A 20,172-nucleotide genomic window follows, 5' to 3' on the forward strand; every position below is an offset into this window, starting at 1 on the left:
GTCCCACTCAAAGATCACCTGTAATGTTTTAGCGCCCACTGCTGTACAGAGAAGCAAACTACACTGGCTGTCCCGCTTCTAACAATAACATTCTCAATTTTATTTTTGTAGGAAGAGAAAAAAATGGGTTTTATTCAACCTAATGACAAAAAACTTGACGTTGAATGTATATTCTTAACAACTTTACCATCGAATATCACCTAACACTGGGTATAAAAATAGATTTGGGTTTTGCTGGGATTTGTAGTTTATTCCGCCTTGAGGACTGACTGTGTTTGATGCGTGAAGGACACCAACTCCCGTGATGCCACGGTTATCCTCTAAGCTAGGCTCGAGCACGCCTACGCTTAATAAGCCCGTCGACTGTAATCCTGACTGTACACAGCGGGATCCTCTGCGGGCATTTTCTCCCTCACATCAGCTTTAGTTCTAAATACAGTAAAGAAATGGACAACTCCGGGAAAGAGAAGGAGGCGATTCAGCTAATGGCCGACGCCGACAAGAAAGTCAAGTCCTCCGGTTCCTTTTTGGGAGGGATGTTTGGAGGGTAAGACAGCACTGCACCAAAGAGCAGACAGCTAGCAGCAAAGTTAGCCCGCAGCCCTTTTCCTCCACATTCAGCCAGCCGGTCCACATGTTGCCTGGCAACACGTCGCAGAAGGATGTTCAGTTTCTGTTTAACCCCAGAGGAAGAAGTCACGTGACGACCATTGTGCTAATTCCTGCAAGTCAGTTAGCCATGTTAGCAGTCATCAGTGTAAACATGCCAGCAGGTTCCGACTCCCTGCCGGACCCGGCCTCAGCCTGGAGGCTACGCAGTTGTCTCTGCTGGACTCATTTAGACACCGCCGGATCTACCGTGTCTCCGTTTGTCAGTTTGGAGCCATTTCTGTAGAGTCACCCTGTCTCCGCATTATGTCAGATCACATACAGCCTTTTCTGAACAGGTGTTTTCCCAAATGCTTCCATTGCATTTCAGGAATCCAATTTTTCATATTCAAGTCAAATGAACGCAATGTCTGTCTCTGATTTAACGCCCCCCGAGGCGGGTTCACACTGTGATTCATTACTAACAGTTGTTTTCACCAGTAGCCCACACGCACTGACTGTAGCGTTAATCCCCACAGACTAGGGTTTCTGAGAGCCTAGTGTGCAGAGCACAGGGCAAATCCCGTATACCTGAATATTTTACCATGTAACAACGACAACGCAAAGGCAGCTGTGTTTACGTGTCATAAAAGAGTCAACAGTTACTGTCCATTGAGGTGACTTCCAGATGTTACTTCCCTTGCAGTTTGTTGGCAAGAACTCTTCGCAGCCTCATAATCTTAAATCTGTGGCTGACCAAGCAATGACGTAATCCTGCCGTGGTATTATTACAACTACAGGGACTTCTCAGGGGTCCACTTGTTTGTCAGTGAAGGATGGAGATATATAGACACTGTGTAGGGGGATTCATCAATTCAGTTTATCAATTTTACCATTGCATATCCGAGAAAATGCAACGGCCTAAACTGCCATATAATTCATCAACCTATGATGCCATTTAGGTATCATTTATTTTACAACATATAGGTTTCATATATTTAATCATTTATTCTGTCTCAATGTATAAGATGAATATCTTTGCTGCAATCTTTGCTGATATCTGTTTTCCCTTTGGTTCGTAGTGGACATCACAAAGTTGAAGAGGCATGTGACATGTACTGCAGGGCAGCCAACATGTTCAAGATGGTCAAAAATTGGAGTGGTGCGTTTGGCTGTTTTCTGCCTAATATATTAAATAATTGATACAAACAAAAATCAATTTCACCATGCAATGATTGTGATTGTAATGTACAGCACTTGTGGATGAGCCTTGAATGAGCTAAAAAAAAAAAGGTGGAATGATGTGCATAAATAAGAGTGTAAGAAGCAGTCAGAGTTTAAAGTATGAGTGTATGAACTTTTCTTTTCTTTCTTTTCCTCAATTTGTAGCTGCTGGAAATGCATTTTGCAAGGCGGCACGTCTCCATATGCAGCTGCAGAACAAACATGACTGTGCCACCAGTTTCATCGATGCAGGGAATGCTTACAAGAAGTCTGACCCGAATGGTAAAAGCCTGACCGAGTTCATACCTTACCCTATTTAACTCATTCCTCAAATTTTGACCTTTGGGAAAAAATAATTTAATCACGTTAGTAATTTAACACTAACCTAAATATATACAGTATATGTTAATTATGTCTGATTGAAACACTTGTCATTCAGCTTGTTTTCAATGAATACTGTTTCATGGTCAAGTTGACTAGCAACATAATTTCCCCGCCCACCGGTGGGGATATGAGGCTATATGCTGTCCTCTAGCAGGAAATTAATCAAGCCTCCTGAGATGAGATTTTTTTTCTAAAAGACTGAAGCACGCTGTATTCCCAGGCTTCACACTCAGATTATTTACAGGATATCAAGACAGTTTGTCAGTGAGTCTCTGGCTATGAGCTAATAATTCCCTTTGAGGTGGATTTCACGTTTTACAATCTGCGTCAGTTGGTTTGCTCATCATATTTCAAGCAATTGATCATGGGAGTTATTTTTCTTGAATGGCTTGGCATTTAGTGTTAAATGATTTATGAGGCTTTTTGTTCTCTATATGGCCTCATTTAAAATTGTCCAAAGCATAGATCTGTCCATTGGTTTTGGGGGAGGGTGACTGGCTCAGGTATTTGGTAAGTAGACGGGGGGTGTCTTGTTTTTTTCCTTACCATTTGAATCTAACATTAGACAGAAAGAAACACATAGGTCCCCTCCTTACATGCCGCTGAACTAAGAACCCTTGTCAACAGATCTTGAATAGGGCTGTTAAAGGTTCTTTCAGATATTAGCTAAACTAACCCTTTGTAACTGATGTCTAACTGTTCCCTCCTCTTCCCTTATGCTGCCAAAAGAGGCAATCAAGTGTTTAAATGCTGCCATCGATATATACACAGACATGGTAAGATGCACACAGAAAGTCTCCATCTGTGTTCTCCACAACCTTTAGCCTCAAATTTAACAGAACTGGAAAAGAAAAGATTCTCTTATATATTGACGTAGGAGGCTTTGTCTGCCTTTCCCTTCCATCCTACACCTTATTATTGGCCCTATATCAACATATTGAAAGTGCACGTTTGTTTGTTTAACACAAACTCCTCATATTGCTGTCATGCTATTTATTTTGGTGAGGTTCATTTCAAAAGCTAAATCTTTGTATATAAAGCCACCTGTCACCACTTGACCTCGCTTCTCTGCATTGAAAATGTAACAAAACACTCAAGATGGATCCAGTTAGTAATGATTTCTTCTCCTCCTCACCAGGGAAGATTTACCATCGCGGCCAAACACCACATCAGTATTGCAGAGATTTATGAGTCTGACCTGGTTGATATTGAAAAGGTAACATCACATCATCGGATAATACTAATATTAATTATACATATGACCATTGTAAGTTGTATATGTTGTGAACACTTAAAATGACAGTATTTGCTGTTTTTCTTTTGTAAAGGCCATTGCACATTATGAACAAGCAGCAGACTACTACAAAGGAGAAGAATCAAACAGGTGCTGATCTCAGTTTCTTAAACGACGATAAAATACTGTATTTTATCTATGTTACCCCTGCTTTCCTTCAGCTTTAAAATCTGATGTTGCCATGTTGATGCAAGAGAAACGAAAGCAAAGAACAATATCAGTATTTCAAAAGAAGGAATGGATTGTAACTGTTACTTGCTAATGCTCAAAGCCTCAGCATCACGGTGTTAGCTGTGATGGACTAATGTTGATTTCAGACACAGATTTATATTTTCATAGAACTTTATACAGTGATTAAAAAGTCAACACTAAAATACCCCCACAGGACCCCACAGAGGTTGAAGAGAACCTCGCAGGGTCTTGTAGCTTGCTGGATAGCTTCTACAGTAGCCTGCTCATGGCTGTTCTTCACACAAGCCTTCTGCCACACTGTGATTTGTCATAGCAGAGGAAGCGCAGCTGTTGGTGACAGTAACAAACATATATAAGTGGACCAGCATATAGAAAACCAGGGCCCTGAGACAGAGATACTCACATCAAAGTATTGTTACTGATTACACTTGTGGTTCCCTGCTGTGTCATGTCAGATCATTTACAGTGAGAGTGGCATAAATGTTCACCAGTTATTTAATACATAAGCTCTATTACAGCTGCATTCATGAAAATATTACACACTATTGAGTATGTCTTGTCTTATTCTGTAGTTCTGCCAACAAGTGTCTGCTGAAGGTTGGGGCGTACTGTGCTCAGTTGGAGCAGTACCAGAAGGCCATTGAGATCTACGAGCAGGTGGGTGACCACTCAGCTCATATTCGCTCCAACACCGCTGACTGGGTTCTGTTGACATTTCTGTACCTGTTGTATGAATTGAATGTATCTAGGTTGGAGCCAACACGATGGACAACCCTCTGCTGAAATACAGTGCCAAGGAGTACTTCTTCAAAGCCTCCCTGTGTCATTTCATTGTTGATGAGCTCAACGCCAAGGTTGGTTTGTGCCTTTGGGGTTCATTCTGAGGATTGGGGATGGGGAGTTTTGGTAGTTTAAACACCCTGAATCTCCACAGATTGCTGTTGAAAAGTATGAGGAGATGTTCCCAGCTTTTTCAGACTCAAGAGAATGCAAGTTGCTGAAGGTAACGCCTTGCTAAGAATATTGAACAATCTGATGGCCTTTTCCTTTTAAACCTGTTCAGTTTCTAAGAGCCCTATTTTTTTGTCATAACAGAAACTCCTGGAGGCACATGAGGAACAAAACAGTGAGGCTTTCACAGAAGCAGTAAGTAGTTAAGTTTTAAAAGAAAGCCTTTGGATAGCACAACTCCCCCTGCTTGCACTACTGTAGTTTCACTGGATCCCATGTGTGTTCAGAAAAGTTTAAGGCTGGATGTTAGGAATCATTTCAGTCTCCCAGTACTGTGTGTGCATGTGAAACTAGTGTAAACTGATGTGGTACATCACTGTTGATGGGCTGAAACATTGTCAAAGTTAATGCAAAGTCAGAGAGAGTCTTCATTTAGTTTAGTCAACGAATAACTAAATCAAGTTATTTAGTGAAGACATGGTGAACTGTCATTGTGAGCCTGAATCAGAGGCTTATCTCTCTGTCCTATTTCTGCATTTTCCACCTGCAGGTAAAGGAGTTTGATTCCATCTCACGCCTGGATCAGTGGCACACAACCCTCCTGCTGCGCATCAAAAAGACCATCCAAGGGGAAGAAGGGGATCTGAAATGAAAAAACTATGGGAGACAAAAGCATGGAGGGTCAAATCCATCACGCATGCTTTCACACACAGGCATAAAAACAGAGACACTGGCCTCATTGTGTATAGAATCTGAAGAGGAGTGTCTACTGATGATTTTGAATATTCCACTGCTCACTGCTATACTGTCAAGAGTACTATCTTTGCTTTCCTTACAAGCATATCTGAATCTAGTCAGAATGTAAATCCTCTTGCCCTCACCTCTCCTTAGAGGATTGCTGCATACCTTTTTCTGCTGAAATCTGTCCTGAGGGGATTTCAGAGTGGTATATTGTATTGAAACTAATGTTAGTATTGATGACAAGCACTGCATGTTTTGTACAAGTATTGTTTCGTAGTCTGATGCGGGTTTTTCGTTTTGTTTTTGTTTTTTTAACCTAGTTTATTATATATTTCAATAATTTAAAAGTTTCAGTTTGTTATACATAGGATTAACATGGTGTGTGTGGATTTAAAGAATGTACTTTTATCTCACTTTGTGTTGCGTTGAAAAAGGGAATGATTCAATCAATGTCATGATTGTTCAAACAACTATTACCATAAAAAAGTTTTGCTTTTCTTTTTATCACCTATGATGAGAGACTGTTCTTGATGAAGGACAGTGCTATGCACCAAGTGTAGACTGTTAAACAGTTGTACAAAAGCTGATTTCTTTTCCACACATGCTCATGATTTTACTACTTTTGGGACGATCTATCATGTTAGAAATTGTTGATGTGAGAATACGATGAATATTTGAATGTGTAAACTGCAGTTTATGAGTCGCCTCTTGAGCTGTACTTTTGGGATAAACACTGTCATGGAAACCCTTTCTCCTTCTTCCCAAGGCAGTAATTTTGGGAACATTTGCATCATTAGTCATTCATTCTGAGCTGTGTTGTGTTGTGAACTTCTCAGTAAAGGTTTACTTCTGCAGTGCACCTTCCAACTGGCCAGTTGCTAAGCATGTCATTGTGTACAGGTTAGTGTTGTGTTACATTCACTAGTGAGACAGACCAAAGTTTTTACAAAAGGGTGAGAAGCCCTGCATATCCAGCTTCTTCCAGATGGAAAGACAATGGACATGTATGCTTGTGCGAATGGACAATAATAAAGGTATTATATCCCACTGCCCTGCCTCTGACCTTGATTATGAATTTAAAATGTCTTCTGTTACAAACATCAATCTTTCTTTGCATCCTCAAGGTCACCAATAATTTGTTTTCCATAACCTTAAAATAAAAACATTTTCTATACAGTAGTAGCTAAATAATGTTTGCTTTCTACAAGTTTCTTTACCAAAATACTTCAAGAACATATGTTGAGATGACACTTTGATTGGTGTAACAACCACAAAAGAATGTGTACTAAAAAATTCATTTTGCATAACAAGGCTACAACATACATACATTTGTGTTGTTAATCATAACTGATATATTATTAAACTCATATAGAGGCTTAATTTTATAGATCTTGTAATTCCCCTGCTGCCCTTTCTGACTGTAACCTGATACTGCTTGATTTGAGTGGCCATGTTTTTTTGGCAGAAGATGGAAAAAAAAATTCTATCTGATCAATAATCTGTGACAGCACACTATATGGCCTTGTTATGTCTTGTTCTTATACAACATGATTTCACCATCTAAATGATTATAAGTGCACATTTCCTCCCACTTCAGCAGTGATGGATCATAATGTAATTTGTCCACCACATTAATAACATTTAAAGTGTAATAAATAAGACAATTCCACCTTTGATCAAACAAGACACATTTGAAAGGAAGGCACTATCTAGTTTAGACTGTCTCATTCCATTTAAATTGATTAAAAATGACAAACTTTAGAGGTTATTTTTCTTTCCAGAAGTTGTTTAAGTGGTGACAGCCTTGTAACTCCTTCGGGGTGCTAGGGAGTGTCTGTGGAACATAAGAAATATATTGAAACACAGCTGCAGTTTTATGGAAATGGTTGCAGAGTAAATGCCAGGATTCTGAAGGATTTAAGCTTCATTCATTTACATTCAGTCCAAGATGAATCACCACACCTGTGGAAGCGCATATTGCCATTCCTGACTTGTATGGAAAGCTACTTGAGGATTCTCTGGGGTGCTGTTCTGTAACTGCCAAGGACTCCTGACAGGATGGCCAGACCATCCAACACAACATCCAGGTTGTAACTCCTATAGCACTGAGCAGGTGTGAGATTAGCACAAGTGCTAAAATGGACTGAGTCTGATTTGATCTTTGGCATTATATTGCAATCAACTATCAATTACTTCAATTTTATTTGTACTCAATGGGATGCCACATTCCACATTGTGATTCATCAGACATTTACAATATCATTTTAATCATTAACTAAGCCTAATACCTTGACTATACCTTAGTTATATCTCTAAAGGTAATTACTTCAGCTCAGCGGGTTCTTGGTATTTTTAATGAATACCTTGAATTTCCAAAATGGCGTGATGGACATTGAAGAACACACTAAAGGCAATTAAACACTGACCATGATCAAAGTCTGCTGTCAGGACACACATCCAGACTGTGACAAACTACAGACATTAAAATAACACTAAGTGAAGGGTGGAAAATGTTCAGATGCATTTCTAAACAATGTCCTAGTCTGGAATGCTTTAGGTTCAACCAAAGAAGTATCTGCCGTCCTTTACTGTCAATCACTTTGGACAATTGGTGCTTGCTCTTTTTCACACCTCTCCTCAGTGATGATCACAGTCTGAATATCAGGCGACAATATACCCATCTCAGAGGTGGTCTTAGTTTCTGAAACTGGAGGCAAAATGGTCTGTGAAACAGCAGCTTCCAGGACTGATGATGTTGAAACTGGGATCTCTGAGGCCGATGCCAGTGTGTTCTCAGAAACAGGAACTGAGAGAACTGAGGGTACAGACAGGGAGACGGAGGAGGCCTCAGAGGATAAGGGGGTAGAATGAGACAGAGACATGGGTATGGAGAAGGGGACAGGGATGGTGGAGCCATCTAAGGAAATGACACTGGCCCCTGTGCTGTCAGTGGCCATTATGGGCTGGATCTGCGCCCCAGGTGGCACCTCAGTGTGGATGACAGTGATCCCGCTGAGTGGACCCTGACTGACCAGGGCAATGGTGCCATGACTGGTCCAGTCAGAGGGGATGGTAACTGACTCAGCTGAAACCACAGTTGAATCGTTGTCAGTTTTGCTGGCAGCACTTGTAGCGCCAGCTGCACCACTTTTTCTCACTGAACTCATTTTCTCTCCCGCTCCTGATTTTTCTGCCTTTAATTTTAAGGGAGCTTTGGGTTTCTTGTCCTCCATATTTCCCTCCAGCACAATCAGGTAGTTCTTCCAAGGAGCATCTGCATCATGAATCTGTAGGTGAAAAAGGCCATGTTAATTTTATAGCAGTGTCTTTAAATACAAATTATCTGATAAGCATAGGGTAGACAAGCCTTCATATCTCTAATAATTATTCTTTTACATAAAGGGTATTTATGGGCCCAGTCAGAGTATCAGCTTTCTCAACATTGTACCCACACAGTCACATGTGAAAATTGACACCACACAACTGAAATGTGTGAAAAGTGTTGCTGACCAAAGCATGCCTGCGAAGGGTGGACTTGTCTGTGAAGGTGCGGCTACACAGGCCACACATGTAGGGTTTCTCTCCTGTGTGAATGCGCTGATGCCTCTGGAGAGCGTTGAGTTGTGTGAACTGCTTTTCACAGTCATTGCAACTGTATGGACGCTCACCTAACAATCATTCAAAAGGAAAAAGCAAATATAAAAATAAAATCAATGTCAAGATTGTAAGTATGACAGTGAGAATGTAGAGAACAATGAACAAAGAAGTCTTCAGCTGTAAATATGTATTAAATACAGATATGTTACCTGTGTGTATTTTTAAATGCTGATGTAGGGAGTTCCTCTGAGCAAAGCCTCGACCACACTTTTGACACTTGTATGGCTTGGACCCAGTGTGGATGTTTGAATGGTGCCTTAGATATTCTTTGGATGCAAAGTTTTTCCCACATGCCTCACACATGAAAGGCTTCTCCCCTAACACCAGGAAAAAAAAAAAAAAAAGCATTAGCATAGTCGTCAATGCTTCAAGGTTGACTGCTAATGCTGAATATTTTAAATCAGTCGTACCTGAGTGTGATCGCTTATGATAGTCCAACATGTGCTTCTGTGTGAACCGAGAATCACACTCGTCACATGCAAATGGCTTCTCTCCTGTGTGAGTTCTGAACATAGGGACATACACATATGCTATTCGTAGCAAAAACCGAAAATGCTGACTAGACTGACAGGCAGCATAGAAAAAAATTTGAGGGGAGTTTCAGTGTGATTCAATGTGGTGTTTGGTACACATGGCAGCCGGTTATAGTATCTATCTGTAAAGAGGGGGATTCTAAAGTCAACTGAAACAGATGTCAGAATTTTTCCCCCTTCAGTGTAGCACTTCTCCACTGCCCCAAAATGAAAACCTGAGCTTGTGGTTAAAAACTCACCCTTCTAGCAGCTATACAACTCTCACCCCAATAATATAGTTCAGTCATCAGCCTTGAGTTCAGTACCTGCGGTGCATCTTGAGGGCGGAGTTTTGGGTAAACCTGGCCCCACAGTCAGCGCACTCATAAGGTTTTGTGCCTGTGTGTGTTCTCCCATGCAACAAAAGAGCAGATTTGGAGCTGAGCGCCTTCCCACAGTCAGGACAGACATGATGCAGATTGCTGCGTTCATGTACCTGTGAAGCAACAAGGGTTTAAGAAGGAAATGATGAAATCAATAAAGTGTTACTCACTATTACATGTTATACTGCTCATTCTTCTCAAGACAATAATGTACATGACTTTGAAATATTAAGCCACATAACTAAATGTCAAACATCCTCACCTGTCTTTGATGGCGGACAACATCCTTCTTTCGTTTGAAGGTCTTGCTACAGGAGTCACAGGCAAAAAGCCTTTCATTGCTGTGGACATGCTTTTCATGGATTTTTAAGTTGCTGCGGTTTGCAAATGTCTGCAGGCAGGTCTCACAGCGATAGACGACCTCTGCTTTAACCCCATGGTATGTGCTGTCCAAGAGAGGAGTAATACCAGAGGACATATGTTATTCTAAATGTTTGTAGCACAGAAGGTTTCTTCCGACATAGCTCGAGCAAGAAAGGTATCATATCTTAAAAGATTTATTGCAGTGAACATGGCGATTTAACTGCGCTGTTGTCACTGTGAGAACTGAAATTAATGATAATTACAAACTAGAAAATTACAAAGGCAGGTGTTTAACATGCCAAACGACTTTCACTTGTTCCTTCTTGTTTTGTTATATCACAGCATGAGGAAAATTACTGCTAATGTATATGCATCCATGTTCACAACAGATTGAAATGATTTCTGCATAGCATGTAAAAATAAGTAACCAATTGCACATGAATAGCTGACAACAGTGCTTCTCCACCCAAGCACATAATGAAGCACTTAAAAGTGATCGGAAGAGTTGGGAGCTCCAGGGTAGGACCAAGTGCTCACTAGATGACTCACATTACCCTACAGAAAAAACACCATATTTCCAGTGTGGCATGGGAGCAGTCAACAAAATGGGGCAGCACAATAACAAAAAAAAGGAAAGACTCATGTTAATATTGAAGTTGTGAGATTTTCAATAGCTGGGAGATAACATTGCTGAAAAGGTGCCAAAGAAAACCAAGAACCATCATGTCCTACCTGATGTGTTTTAAGTAGCTTCTCTCATAGTGGAAGGTCCGTTGGCACTTGTTACACTGGAAATGGGCTTTTGATGGTTTTTTCAAAGTTTCCTTTGGCTGCTCCCCCTTTTCATCTTCATTCTCTTCGTCCCCCGCAGATATCAACATGGAGTCTCCAGGGTCATTACTTTGTACATCATTCTCACATTCCCAGTCATCCATGTCAGATACTGGGACTCCCAACAAAGACTTCTCTCTCCTCTCTGGCTGAGCCTCGCCTTCATTCCTATCATCACACTCCTCTGTGTCTTCAGTGGTATCTTGGTTTTCATTGTTCAAGGTCTCTTTTTTTGGATTTGAAGTCCTCTTAAGGGCCAGCCGCTGATTTGCCTGTCCTCCTTGTCTTTTTCCGTCCATCACTGTTTCCTTTATTTTAACTTTATTTGATGTGGCTTCTCTCTTAGAGCTCTGTGGAGAAAGCTGCCTCTTATGTAAAATGCTTTCAGGCTGCTTCTTCATATTAGTCCTTTTTTCCTTCTTGCCATCCTCCAAGTCATCTTTATCGCCAGCCTTTGATGGGGACGTTTTCTTCGCAGAGCTTTGCAGGATGCCTGCACTCATGGCCTCATCACAAACCTCTGCCAGACCCTCACAGTCCAACAAACGTGCCGCAGCTTGAACATCACCAATCCTATCCCTTGCCACTTCAACTTTACCTGTGTACACAAATTCCAAGAACTTGGAGAAACTGGTGGAGTGCATATTAGAGAGTAACAGTTTGTCTCGGTCACCATCCTGGGAGAGGAGGATCTTCTTGAAGTAGCCACTGGATGCTGCCAGCACAACCTGGTGGGCCTGAAACTCCTGCATGTCTCCCTGGTAGTCTATCTGGATTGTCACATCACTCAGCTGTCCTTGTAGTCTGAGCTGCTGCAGAGAGGCCAGGATGTTTTCATGGTGCGACTTGGAGGTGAGCTGGATCACGTTGACCCCCATGATTCACCTGTGCTGCCCACAATGAAACAGAAACAAAGTGTGCTGACGTTAAGGCTCCAACCAGATGCCCTTAATTCAATATGCTAACAAAAACACACACACCAACACATTCTAAGATCTCCCTGCAGCTACTATTCAGACTATATGCTACTGATGCTACTGCTAGTATGTAGCTAAATGCTAAAGTTGGTTAAAGCAACCACTTTGACAGGAAGTGAGTCTGAAATAGCTATAACCAGAGTAACAAACACACGACTGGATTAAATGTGGTATTTTTTTGGCCTTCTCTTTAAAAAGTGCACGGCTAGCAGCTAAATGATACACACACATAGTAGGAAGCAAGCTAGTTTAGCTAACACGAAACAGCAGGTCGGAGCCCGCTGAGGACGACAGCAGGCTTTCTGGTGTCCACTTTGGTTTGACTGTGGATCAACCAGCGAGCTGAAAGACGACGCGGAACAAGGTTTCTTACCGTAAGCTCGCTAAAATGGCAGCCCCGCACAAATGTTAGCTTCGGTGGAAGACATAGCCTCCACTGTCTGGCGTCATCCGGCGGCGTCCCGGCTGCTCTCAGATCAGTTCCTCGTCCACGGCGTTACGGGGAGTTTCCGGAGCCGGCTGTAAAAGACGGTTCCTGGGTCGTTTTGGCAGGTTTATTTTGACTAGAAGCGCAGGACGTTATCGCCTGAGACGGTGCTGTGGCGCACAGCGACATGCTCCAGGAATCCCGTTCAGGCTAATGCAGCTAACCGCTAAGGCTAGCTCTGACATGGTCACACATTTTTGTCCTGGGTTTTACTATACTGTCATTTCCAGTTTCGTTTTAACAGCCTTTGCATGGTTGTGTGTCGGACTTTTAGTGTGCATCAGACTGCTGTAAGTTAGCCGGATGTTTGGAGACACACTGCTGCTCTGTAACAGCATGGGGGCGCCATTACACAGAAAGACCAGACACAACACGCTGTGGCTGCTAGTTTGGATGAAAAATCACTTTAACCTGCCTCTTTTTCACAGGGATTTATATCCATGATCCGTTTTCTTATTGATTACTCTCATGCTAGCAGAGAGTCTCTTGGGCAGACAAACGCATCTGTTTAGGTTGAAATTGTTGTTTCTACACAACAGTCAGGTAGTTCTGCTTCCAGGACTAATAGAAAAGAGGCCAACATACTGAGAGATTTAAGATGACTCCTTTGCATTCAGAACAACATCAATCATCAGTGCAGTTGCAAACATCAAACGCATAAAAAGCCTGCTGTCGTTCCAACGGTGCATGGAAAGCTACTTGAGGACTCATTAGGGTGCTGGTCTGCAGCTGCCAAGTTTTTCTTTTTTCCTCCACAGGAAATCCATATACCTTACATTCATCTTAATGAATTCTGCAAGCTAGCAATCTCCTCTCTTCCGGTGACTTATGCTGCTTTATGGACCAAAGCTGCACACACTTCCTTTGCCTGTATGTACTCATACATTACTGTTCTGCACACACACACACACACTCACATACAACAACATGTATTATACACTGTACTTTTCATCCAACTGGACCTTTTTTTTTTTTTTTTTTGATGAATCTTCTTATTAAACTGAACAATACTTTGCATTTCCAGATGTAATAATGTGCAACTGTATGCTCATGGGAAGCAAAATTATTTGCCTAGATATTAATAAGGTCTCAAGTATGGTGAATCAGCAAAGAGTTTGAGGCAATAATTACTATGCACAAATTAATTAGACAAGTAATACAAATGAATTCTTAGGTTCCATTAGTACAACCTCTGACATAAATGTGATTGGGGGTTCAAAGAAGATTATTCACTTTGGGTCTGCAGTGAAAGAGAATTTTTCAGCTAATTATTCACACAGGAGTCAGTCCTCATATTACAGGACTGTCAGCTCTTCTTGTGAAATGATAAAACAACAGCTTCAGATTAGTCAGTCATTACAGTTATGACTGGTTGGTTGTCATTTAGATTTTTCATGTGCAGGATAATATAATATTCAATAGTTAATTCAGACCAGGAGAGGCCCGTATTCATGGTTTGTGATTTTGTTTTCATGGGATGTTTTGTCAGATGGAGCATCTTACAACGATGCAGAAATTAGGTTTCTAGATATCATGTCTGGCTGTTATGTGAAATCCAGAGGACTGAAAGAGCAAGCAGAAACAAATTTTCAAACTATTTTATCTACTTTCAGGAGTGACACTGGTTGACTTGTCACATTACTCCAGGGCATTTAGTCTTTTTCAACTTGTGCTGAGAACAGATCAATTGCATGTCATGTTGTTTAAGTCAAGTGTTCAAATGTTGACGATCAATGACATGCTTAATTGGCAGCTGTGTCACCAGGCTGTACAGTAACAAATTAAATTCCCACAGATTTACCAACACATTATCAGTGAAAGGGATGAGCTGCAAATACTTCTGAAACCTGATTTTCTCAGCAAACAAAACATACCAACGATGGGTCGTGTTTGCTCTGCTATGGGTAGACTCCTCCACAGAACTGAAAATATCAGTGCTGACGTTCCACAGTGCACAAACAACATTACAAAATGTGCACTGTGTAAGAGAAAGAGCGACTCAAAGCCAAGGCCGATTTGAATTTGAGGCCACAGAGCACACACTGTGTAAAGAGCAAAAAGAAAAACACCATAGAATACAAGAGTTTGGTGGTGACGGTTATGACCTGGCTCGGTTAGTGTGCTGTATCACACAAACATTTTAATTTGGATGCAGAGAGGTTAAGTCAGTCAGTTAGTGTCCTTGCAGGACCTCTTCATAGCTCCTTAATGGAGCTGACTCATAATCCTAGCAGATGAACTGAACTAGTGATGGTAAACACCAGAACATTACATGGAAGTGCGGACAGTGGTGGTCCAAGAATAACCACAAAATTCTCTTTGTGTTTGCCCAGATAACCACAAAGCTGATGCCAGACCAATCAAAAACAGGTCCAACAGTCAGTGAACTCGGTTAACAGGAAACATGTTTCATTAACTGTATTTTTTATCTTCTTAGATTTGTGATCCAACTGACATAAATTTTATTTTATTTTTTTCTCATCAATGGCATATTTCTGTTCTGCAGTGGGATTTATTCTGTGGAGTTGATACAGACAGGGAAAGGCGAGTGCTTTCAGCAGTTTTAGTAAATGGACATGAAACTCCAACTCTTTATGTGAGGAAGAAATTGGGCAGGAGTCAAATATTGTACATGTTTGTGTAGTCCTGTGTAGACCAAAGTTGCTTTGCCAGGATACACACAGCAGTCCAGACCTGTCTGTGGTAGTCTCTCATAACATTTCAACCTCACCCACCCCAGCCTTCAGCCCCCCCACCCTCCTTCTTCACTGGCTGAATGCCACAACACACTCAGCCTATCCAGAGTATCGCTGGAACTCTCCTAAAGCCCCGAAGCATCATCAGGACATCAGAAAATCTTTCATCCATGAAGTGAAAATGTGACTCCTCTTGGCTAAGACCGTTGAAAATACACATTTTTAAAAGGACACAGCCTCACGCTGACCAAATATGATCTCAAGCAGTCAACAAAGGTCAAATTCTTTTGACCATGTTGGTGGTTTGGCTCCAGGAGTAAATCTGCCATTTTAGTTCAGACTGAAATATTTCAACAGCTATTCACACGACTTGGGCTTTCATCTGGTACCATCACCCAGTCAAAGTGGAATTCTCCAAAACCTTGGTTTATGGCTAAGTACTTGCAAAATGAATGACAGCTTCAGGCTTACTTTATGTTCAATGTGAGCATGCTAACATGCAAAGCTAAAATAGTGAACACAGTAAACAGTGGACAGCATGACTGACGAGACAGACTGCTCACCTTGTTCTCTCACCACAGCATATTATAACAATGAACTTCACCTACACAAAGTAAATTCAGTGAAGGGATAACCTGTGAATGGTATCTGTCCTCACATTGGCTCCATTTCACCAAACAGAGATGCTTTTCTTCTTGCCTGGCTCAAAAAATACTTTCCTTTCATTGATGAAAAGATATATGGCATTCAGAGATGAAATTACTTTCCAAATGGCCTCTGACTCACCATCTCTATTCCCAGTGCTCTCTCACATTCACCCTCCCTCCCTCCCTCACTGTTCCTCCACCTTCACTCGTCCTTGTGAATGTTCTATCAATTGCAACTGTATACAGCACTTTGCACTTCAGACGGCAGACAAACCAGCTGAAGGACAACCACCCACTCTTGCGATGTTCATAAATAGACTATTTGTGTGGACTTACCAATCACCTTACCCACTGAGCCTGTGTGGGTGCTTATGGACATTGAGTAGCTTGCACCAAAATAGATCTCTGCTGCTGTGTGAGGGTGGATTTGGGCCTCTAGTCTGCAGTGAGAGAGACCAGCTTTCACAGGGAAAAACAATCGTTCTGTCTTTGAAAATTAACAATAATGACTCACAAAGTCTATCCCTTAGTAACGTGTGATTTTAATATCCGTTGTGTAGCACAATAAAACAGGTGGTGTCACCTCCGCAGAGTTTCCCACAATGCAACACTCTCCCTGACTGCGTGGGACATGACCATCAGCACATTCCTGGAGAGCTGGATCCCCAGAAGCAACAATTCCTCCTTCCTCTCTTCCCTCCCTTCCTTCCTGCCGCCCTCGTGTCCTCTCCTTTGCTTCCGTGGATTGCATCATTCGTCTGCCTCCTGGCCTTCTCTGCTCGGACCCTTTGATCACATATGGCAAACACACACACACACACACACACCACACAAATGCGAGTGCACTACAAACACACACAAACGCAGTTACAGGCACACGCACAAACGCATACACACGCGTCCACTGTAGGCAGAAGGCAACCTCGTCAGTCCTCATACTGGTTTTGTGGCTTCAGTTGGAATTTTATGGTTGGTTTGAGCAAAGGATTCTGGAGGATTTCCAGTTGCCCTCCAAAGACTCCGCTCCTGTCTTTCTCTTCCTCCTTCCTCTCTTTTTCTCTCCATATCCTTTGTTCCTTTCCTAAAACCCCCCACCCCTCCGCCTCCCGCTCTACCCACTCGCCCTCAAGGTCAGAAACATCCTGTGGTTTAGGTTTGATCCCCTTGGCTATGCCCTCACTCATTTAGTCGCTCCCTTCCTTTCTGTCTCATTTGTGCTCGTTCAGACACACACACACACACACACATACACTCACTGTAAGCCCACTACACTGCACTAAGCATTCTCATACAGGAAACACATGCTGGGATCAGCATAGGCGGGTCTTAGTGTCTTGCATTTGCACACACGCACACACACACACACACACACTCTCACTCCCACCCAGAAGGGGTCAACGGGCTATGCGGACAAGTAACATCATTTCTGAAAGAAAAAAATCATCATAGTCTGAGCTGAAGTTGTCATCACTGTGGACCTCATCCATCTGACATCCAGTGGTTCAGAGACAGTAAATAAAAGACACTGATCCCTAAATTCCTCCCATGGAGTCAAAGTGGACTGCATAGACTCAGGCTCCAGCCAGGTTAACCCTGTTCCTCTGGGTTCACCTATTTTCAAGTTGTGTAACATGGCAGAGATCCAGCACTTGTGCAATAACATGAGCCTTGGGCTGGCTGAAAGAACACCAGTTCAACCAGTCATCATTTCATATCCTTGGGTTGATGGAGGAAAAACAAAGTTATGGCCAATGGAAGCCCTGATCCTCTCTCCTGTGAGCATCAGTAATGACAGAGATGGGAATCAAGAGTCTATCTTCAGCTATTTTCTCCTGGAAAACAGCTGATTCTGCGACAAGGTCTTTTTTCTAGGTTTTTTCTTTCTATTTTTCATCTTTCATTCTACATTAGTTGGTGATAAAGGCTGTCCAGATTGTACATAACAGCTGTCAAATATGTAATCCATCTCTACTTTCCTCTACTCTAAAGGTTTCCCTCTGAGTTCATATTCATGTTGGTCTTTATTCCTAAACCCTAAAAGCCAGCAGTAAACACATTTCCCTTCTAATAAAACATTGGCAAAATATATCTTTTAACTTGCTAAGTGCCTATAATGGCCCCTCCAAGGGGTACATTTATAGGTTTTTTTTAACCATTAGCTCATGCTACAGTTGCTGTGATATGCTCCGAAGCTATGAAAGAGAGCACAGGCCATGAAAGTGTTTAATCTGAAATGGCACCAACCTGCAAAACATTCATCTTCTACTGCTTAGCCATTTCTCGGTCACGTGTGGTGCTGGAGCCAATCCCAGCTCAGATCGTATGAGGATGGGGTACACCCTGGACAGGTCACCAGTCCATCACACAGAGACAGACAGAGACAAACAACCATTCACACTCACCTCGGACAATGTAAAGTTACCTATTAACCTAGACACGGATGTCTTTGGATGGTGGGAGGAAACCAGAGGACTCGGAGGAAACCCACACAGGGACGGGGAGAACATGTAAACTCCACACAGAGAGGCCCCAGGCCGGGAACCGCACCCACGAGGCAACAGCACTGACCACTATGCCGCTGTGCTGCCCACAAAAATGAATTTATGACATCAATTTCCACATGCATTCACTACATCCACTTGTACATCCATTTCTCATCACATATTGCTTAAAATGTATGAGCATCACTATGACATAGACAGCTAGAGGCTGAACTCAGATCTGCGTAGAATAATCCTGTTTAACAGAATTCTGGATCACGTTTTTGCTTTTTAAAATTTGCTTGCTGGAGCGGGGAAAAAAAGGAACATGGTCCGGGTTTCCTGTACAGCCATGTTATCTTTTGTAACCACATGAGATGCCCACGTGAGATTAACTCAAGGCACACAGGGCTGGTCCCCACCAGGTGTGCGAGTCCTTCTTGTACATCTGGCTACAAACTGAGTTGTTCGCTTGTGGGAGCAAGAGCTTTGACAGGGATGGCTGGAGCGCCATTTCCAATGGATGCTTTAACAGGGAAGACGAAGGACTCTCCCAGTAAAATAAACCACAAATAGTTCTCGTGAAACACTGCACCCTGCCGCTCGGTTTCTGCTTGTTGACACAACGGCTCAAGACAGATTGTTTTTCAAATACGCAACCAGTTGTCAAATATACAGTGTCAAATTAACTTAGGAGTTGCCTCCCAAAGGCCTGTGTTTTTCATACTGCAATTGTACATTTTCTTTGGGTAGCCTCCCAGAAGTGGAGGAAACCACAGACATGAAAATACCTACGTGAAATGAAGCTTAACCATACTGCAAACTGGGTGGACCTATATAATACATCCTGTGTGCTGACATGCTTTAAGATGACAGGAGTATTTTTTAATTATTCATCATGGTTTGTTCAATCTTTACAGTTTATTCTTTCAATTATATTGTGCATTGTTTGAATTTCTGCACCACCAGATTTTGTAATTTCCAAAAACGAATTAGCTACATAAAATATCATATAATCTCACGCTGCGTGCAAAATTAGACAGGGTATCCCAGCCTTTGAAGAAATGCTGACCTATCCCCTTTTTCTCTTTGTGGATAATCAGAAAATCATGATAATCCAGAGAAACATGGCTTAGTTTTGAGAGCAACCATTTTCTGTCTCATATGAACCCTGCTCTTCCTCAACATCCTTTTGAAAATGTCCAAAAATGGAGAGGAAAGAGGAAAAAGAGAAGCGGGTTTGGAGGGGGGGGGTTACATCTGACAGGCCGTTCCAGCGATGAGACCCATGACTGACACATTTTCTGTGGAACAAGACAAGTATGTGAGTGTGTGAGAGAGATAGATACAGAGAGTGAGAGGTCGACATAGGAGGAATGCCTTTCACATACCCAGAAAGTGAAATGTTAACAGATAGTGTCTCTCTCAGTCAGCTGAGTGAACTCACGGGACTGAAGCTCCAGTTCACTAATTTCATTAAAATCCCGGCTAGCCAGGAATTTTGCAGGGGCACAGGCATCCCAGCAGGCCTGAAATCTCTTTATACTCTAACTGTAAACCCCGCCATAGACACTGATGTGTCACATTTTCAATAATGAGCCCTCATTTGATCTGCTGCCTTAGAAATGGTCTTCAGTCTGGGACAACTGTCACTGTTTATCCATATTATGAAGATAACAGGCCCATCTTCTGTGGTTTGGCGGTGTCAGATGAGAGTGTGGAGGAGACTGTCAGATGAGAGGAGAATGAATCATTGTGTTGCTAT

The 20,172-nt window shown here is 42.0% G+C and overlaps 2 protein-coding genes across 10 annotated transcripts; one reads left to right on the forward strand and one right to left on the reverse strand.

Moving 5' to 3' along the window:
- Positions 1-369: 369 nt before the first annotated feature.
- Positions 370-6,414, forward strand: napbb (N-ethylmaleimide-sensitive factor attachment protein, beta b). Of its 4 annotated transcripts, none has more exons than XM_029496157.1 (11): positions 370-547; positions 1,671-1,762; positions 1,978-2,094; positions 2,926-2,972; positions 3,335-3,412; positions 3,525-3,580; positions 4,255-4,339; positions 4,432-4,536; positions 4,617-4,685; positions 4,778-4,828; positions 5,184-6,414. In XM_029496157.1, the coding sequence occupies exons 1-11, from the start codon at positions 447-449 to the stop codon at positions 5,283-5,285; spliced, it is 903 nt and encodes a 300-aa protein (XP_029352017.1). In that variant the 5' UTR covers positions 370-446; the 3' UTR covers positions 5,286-6,414. The 4 variants fall into 4 exon arrangements, with proteins under 4 accessions (XP_029352017.1, XP_029352016.1, XP_029352018.1 ...); XM_029496156.1 differs by having other exon boundaries at positions 1,671-1,750; XM_029496158.1 differs by lacking the exon at positions 1,978-2,094 and having other exon boundaries at positions 1,671-1,750.
- On the reverse strand, positions 5,208-12,685 carry gzf1 (GDNF-inducible zinc finger protein 1). 6 transcript variants are annotated; one of them, XM_029496151.1, is made up of 8 exons: positions 12,471-12,685; positions 11,022-12,005; positions 10,189-10,372; positions 9,870-10,039; positions 9,442-9,536; positions 9,181-9,348; positions 8,885-9,042; positions 5,208-8,661 (listed from the first exon to the last, which is right to left on the reverse strand). In XM_029496151.1, exons 2-8 carry the CDS (start codon positions 11,996-11,998, stop codon positions 7,966-7,968), a joined length of 2,448 nt encoding a protein of 815 aa, XP_029352011.1. In that variant the 5' UTR covers positions 11,999-12,005; positions 12,471-12,685; the 3' UTR covers positions 5,208-7,965. The 6 variants fall into 6 exon arrangements, with proteins under 6 accessions (XP_029352011.1, XP_029352014.1, XP_029352010.1 ...); XM_029496154.1 differs by having other exon boundaries at positions 11,022-12,010; XM_029496150.1 differs by lacking the exon at positions 12,471-12,685 and adding an exon at positions 12,356-12,413 and having other exon boundaries at positions 11,022-12,010.
- Positions 12,686-20,172: the final 7,487 nt, after the last annotated feature.

Source organism: Echeneis naucrates, chromosome 24 (assembly GCF_900963305.1).
Source record: "Echeneis naucrates chromosome 24, fEcheNa1.1, whole genome shotgun sequence".
In the NCBI taxonomy this organism is placed as follows: Eukaryota; Metazoa; Chordata; class Actinopteri; order Carangiformes; family Echeneidae; genus Echeneis; species Echeneis naucrates.

Excerpts from the sequence above, each read along its gene's own strand:
- napbb (XM_029496157.1), top strand. The coding sequence starts at position 447 with ATGGACAACTCCGGGAAAGAGAAGGAGGCGATTCAGCTAATGGCCGAC. Across the intron at positions 2,973-3,334 it reads TCGATATATACACAGACATG|GGAAGATTTACCATCGCGGC; the intron begins GTAAGATGCACA and ends CCTCCTCACCAG. Across the intron at positions 3,413-3,524 it reads ACCTGGTTGATATTGAAAAG|GCCATTGCACATTATGAACA; the intron begins GTAACATCACAT and ends TCTTTTGTAAAG.
- gzf1 (XM_029496151.1), bottom strand. The coding sequence starts at position 11,998 with ATGGGGGTCAACGTGATCCAGCTCACCTCCAAGTCGCACCATGAAAAC. Across the intron at positions 10,040-10,188 it reads TTGTCCGCCATCAAAGACAG|GTACATGAACGCAGCAATCT; the intron begins GTGAGGATGTTT and ends GTTGCTTCACAG. Across the intron at positions 9,349-9,441 it reads TCATAAGCGATCACACTCAG|GGGAGAAGCCTTTCATGTGT; the intron begins GTACGACTGATT and ends TCCTGGTGTTAG.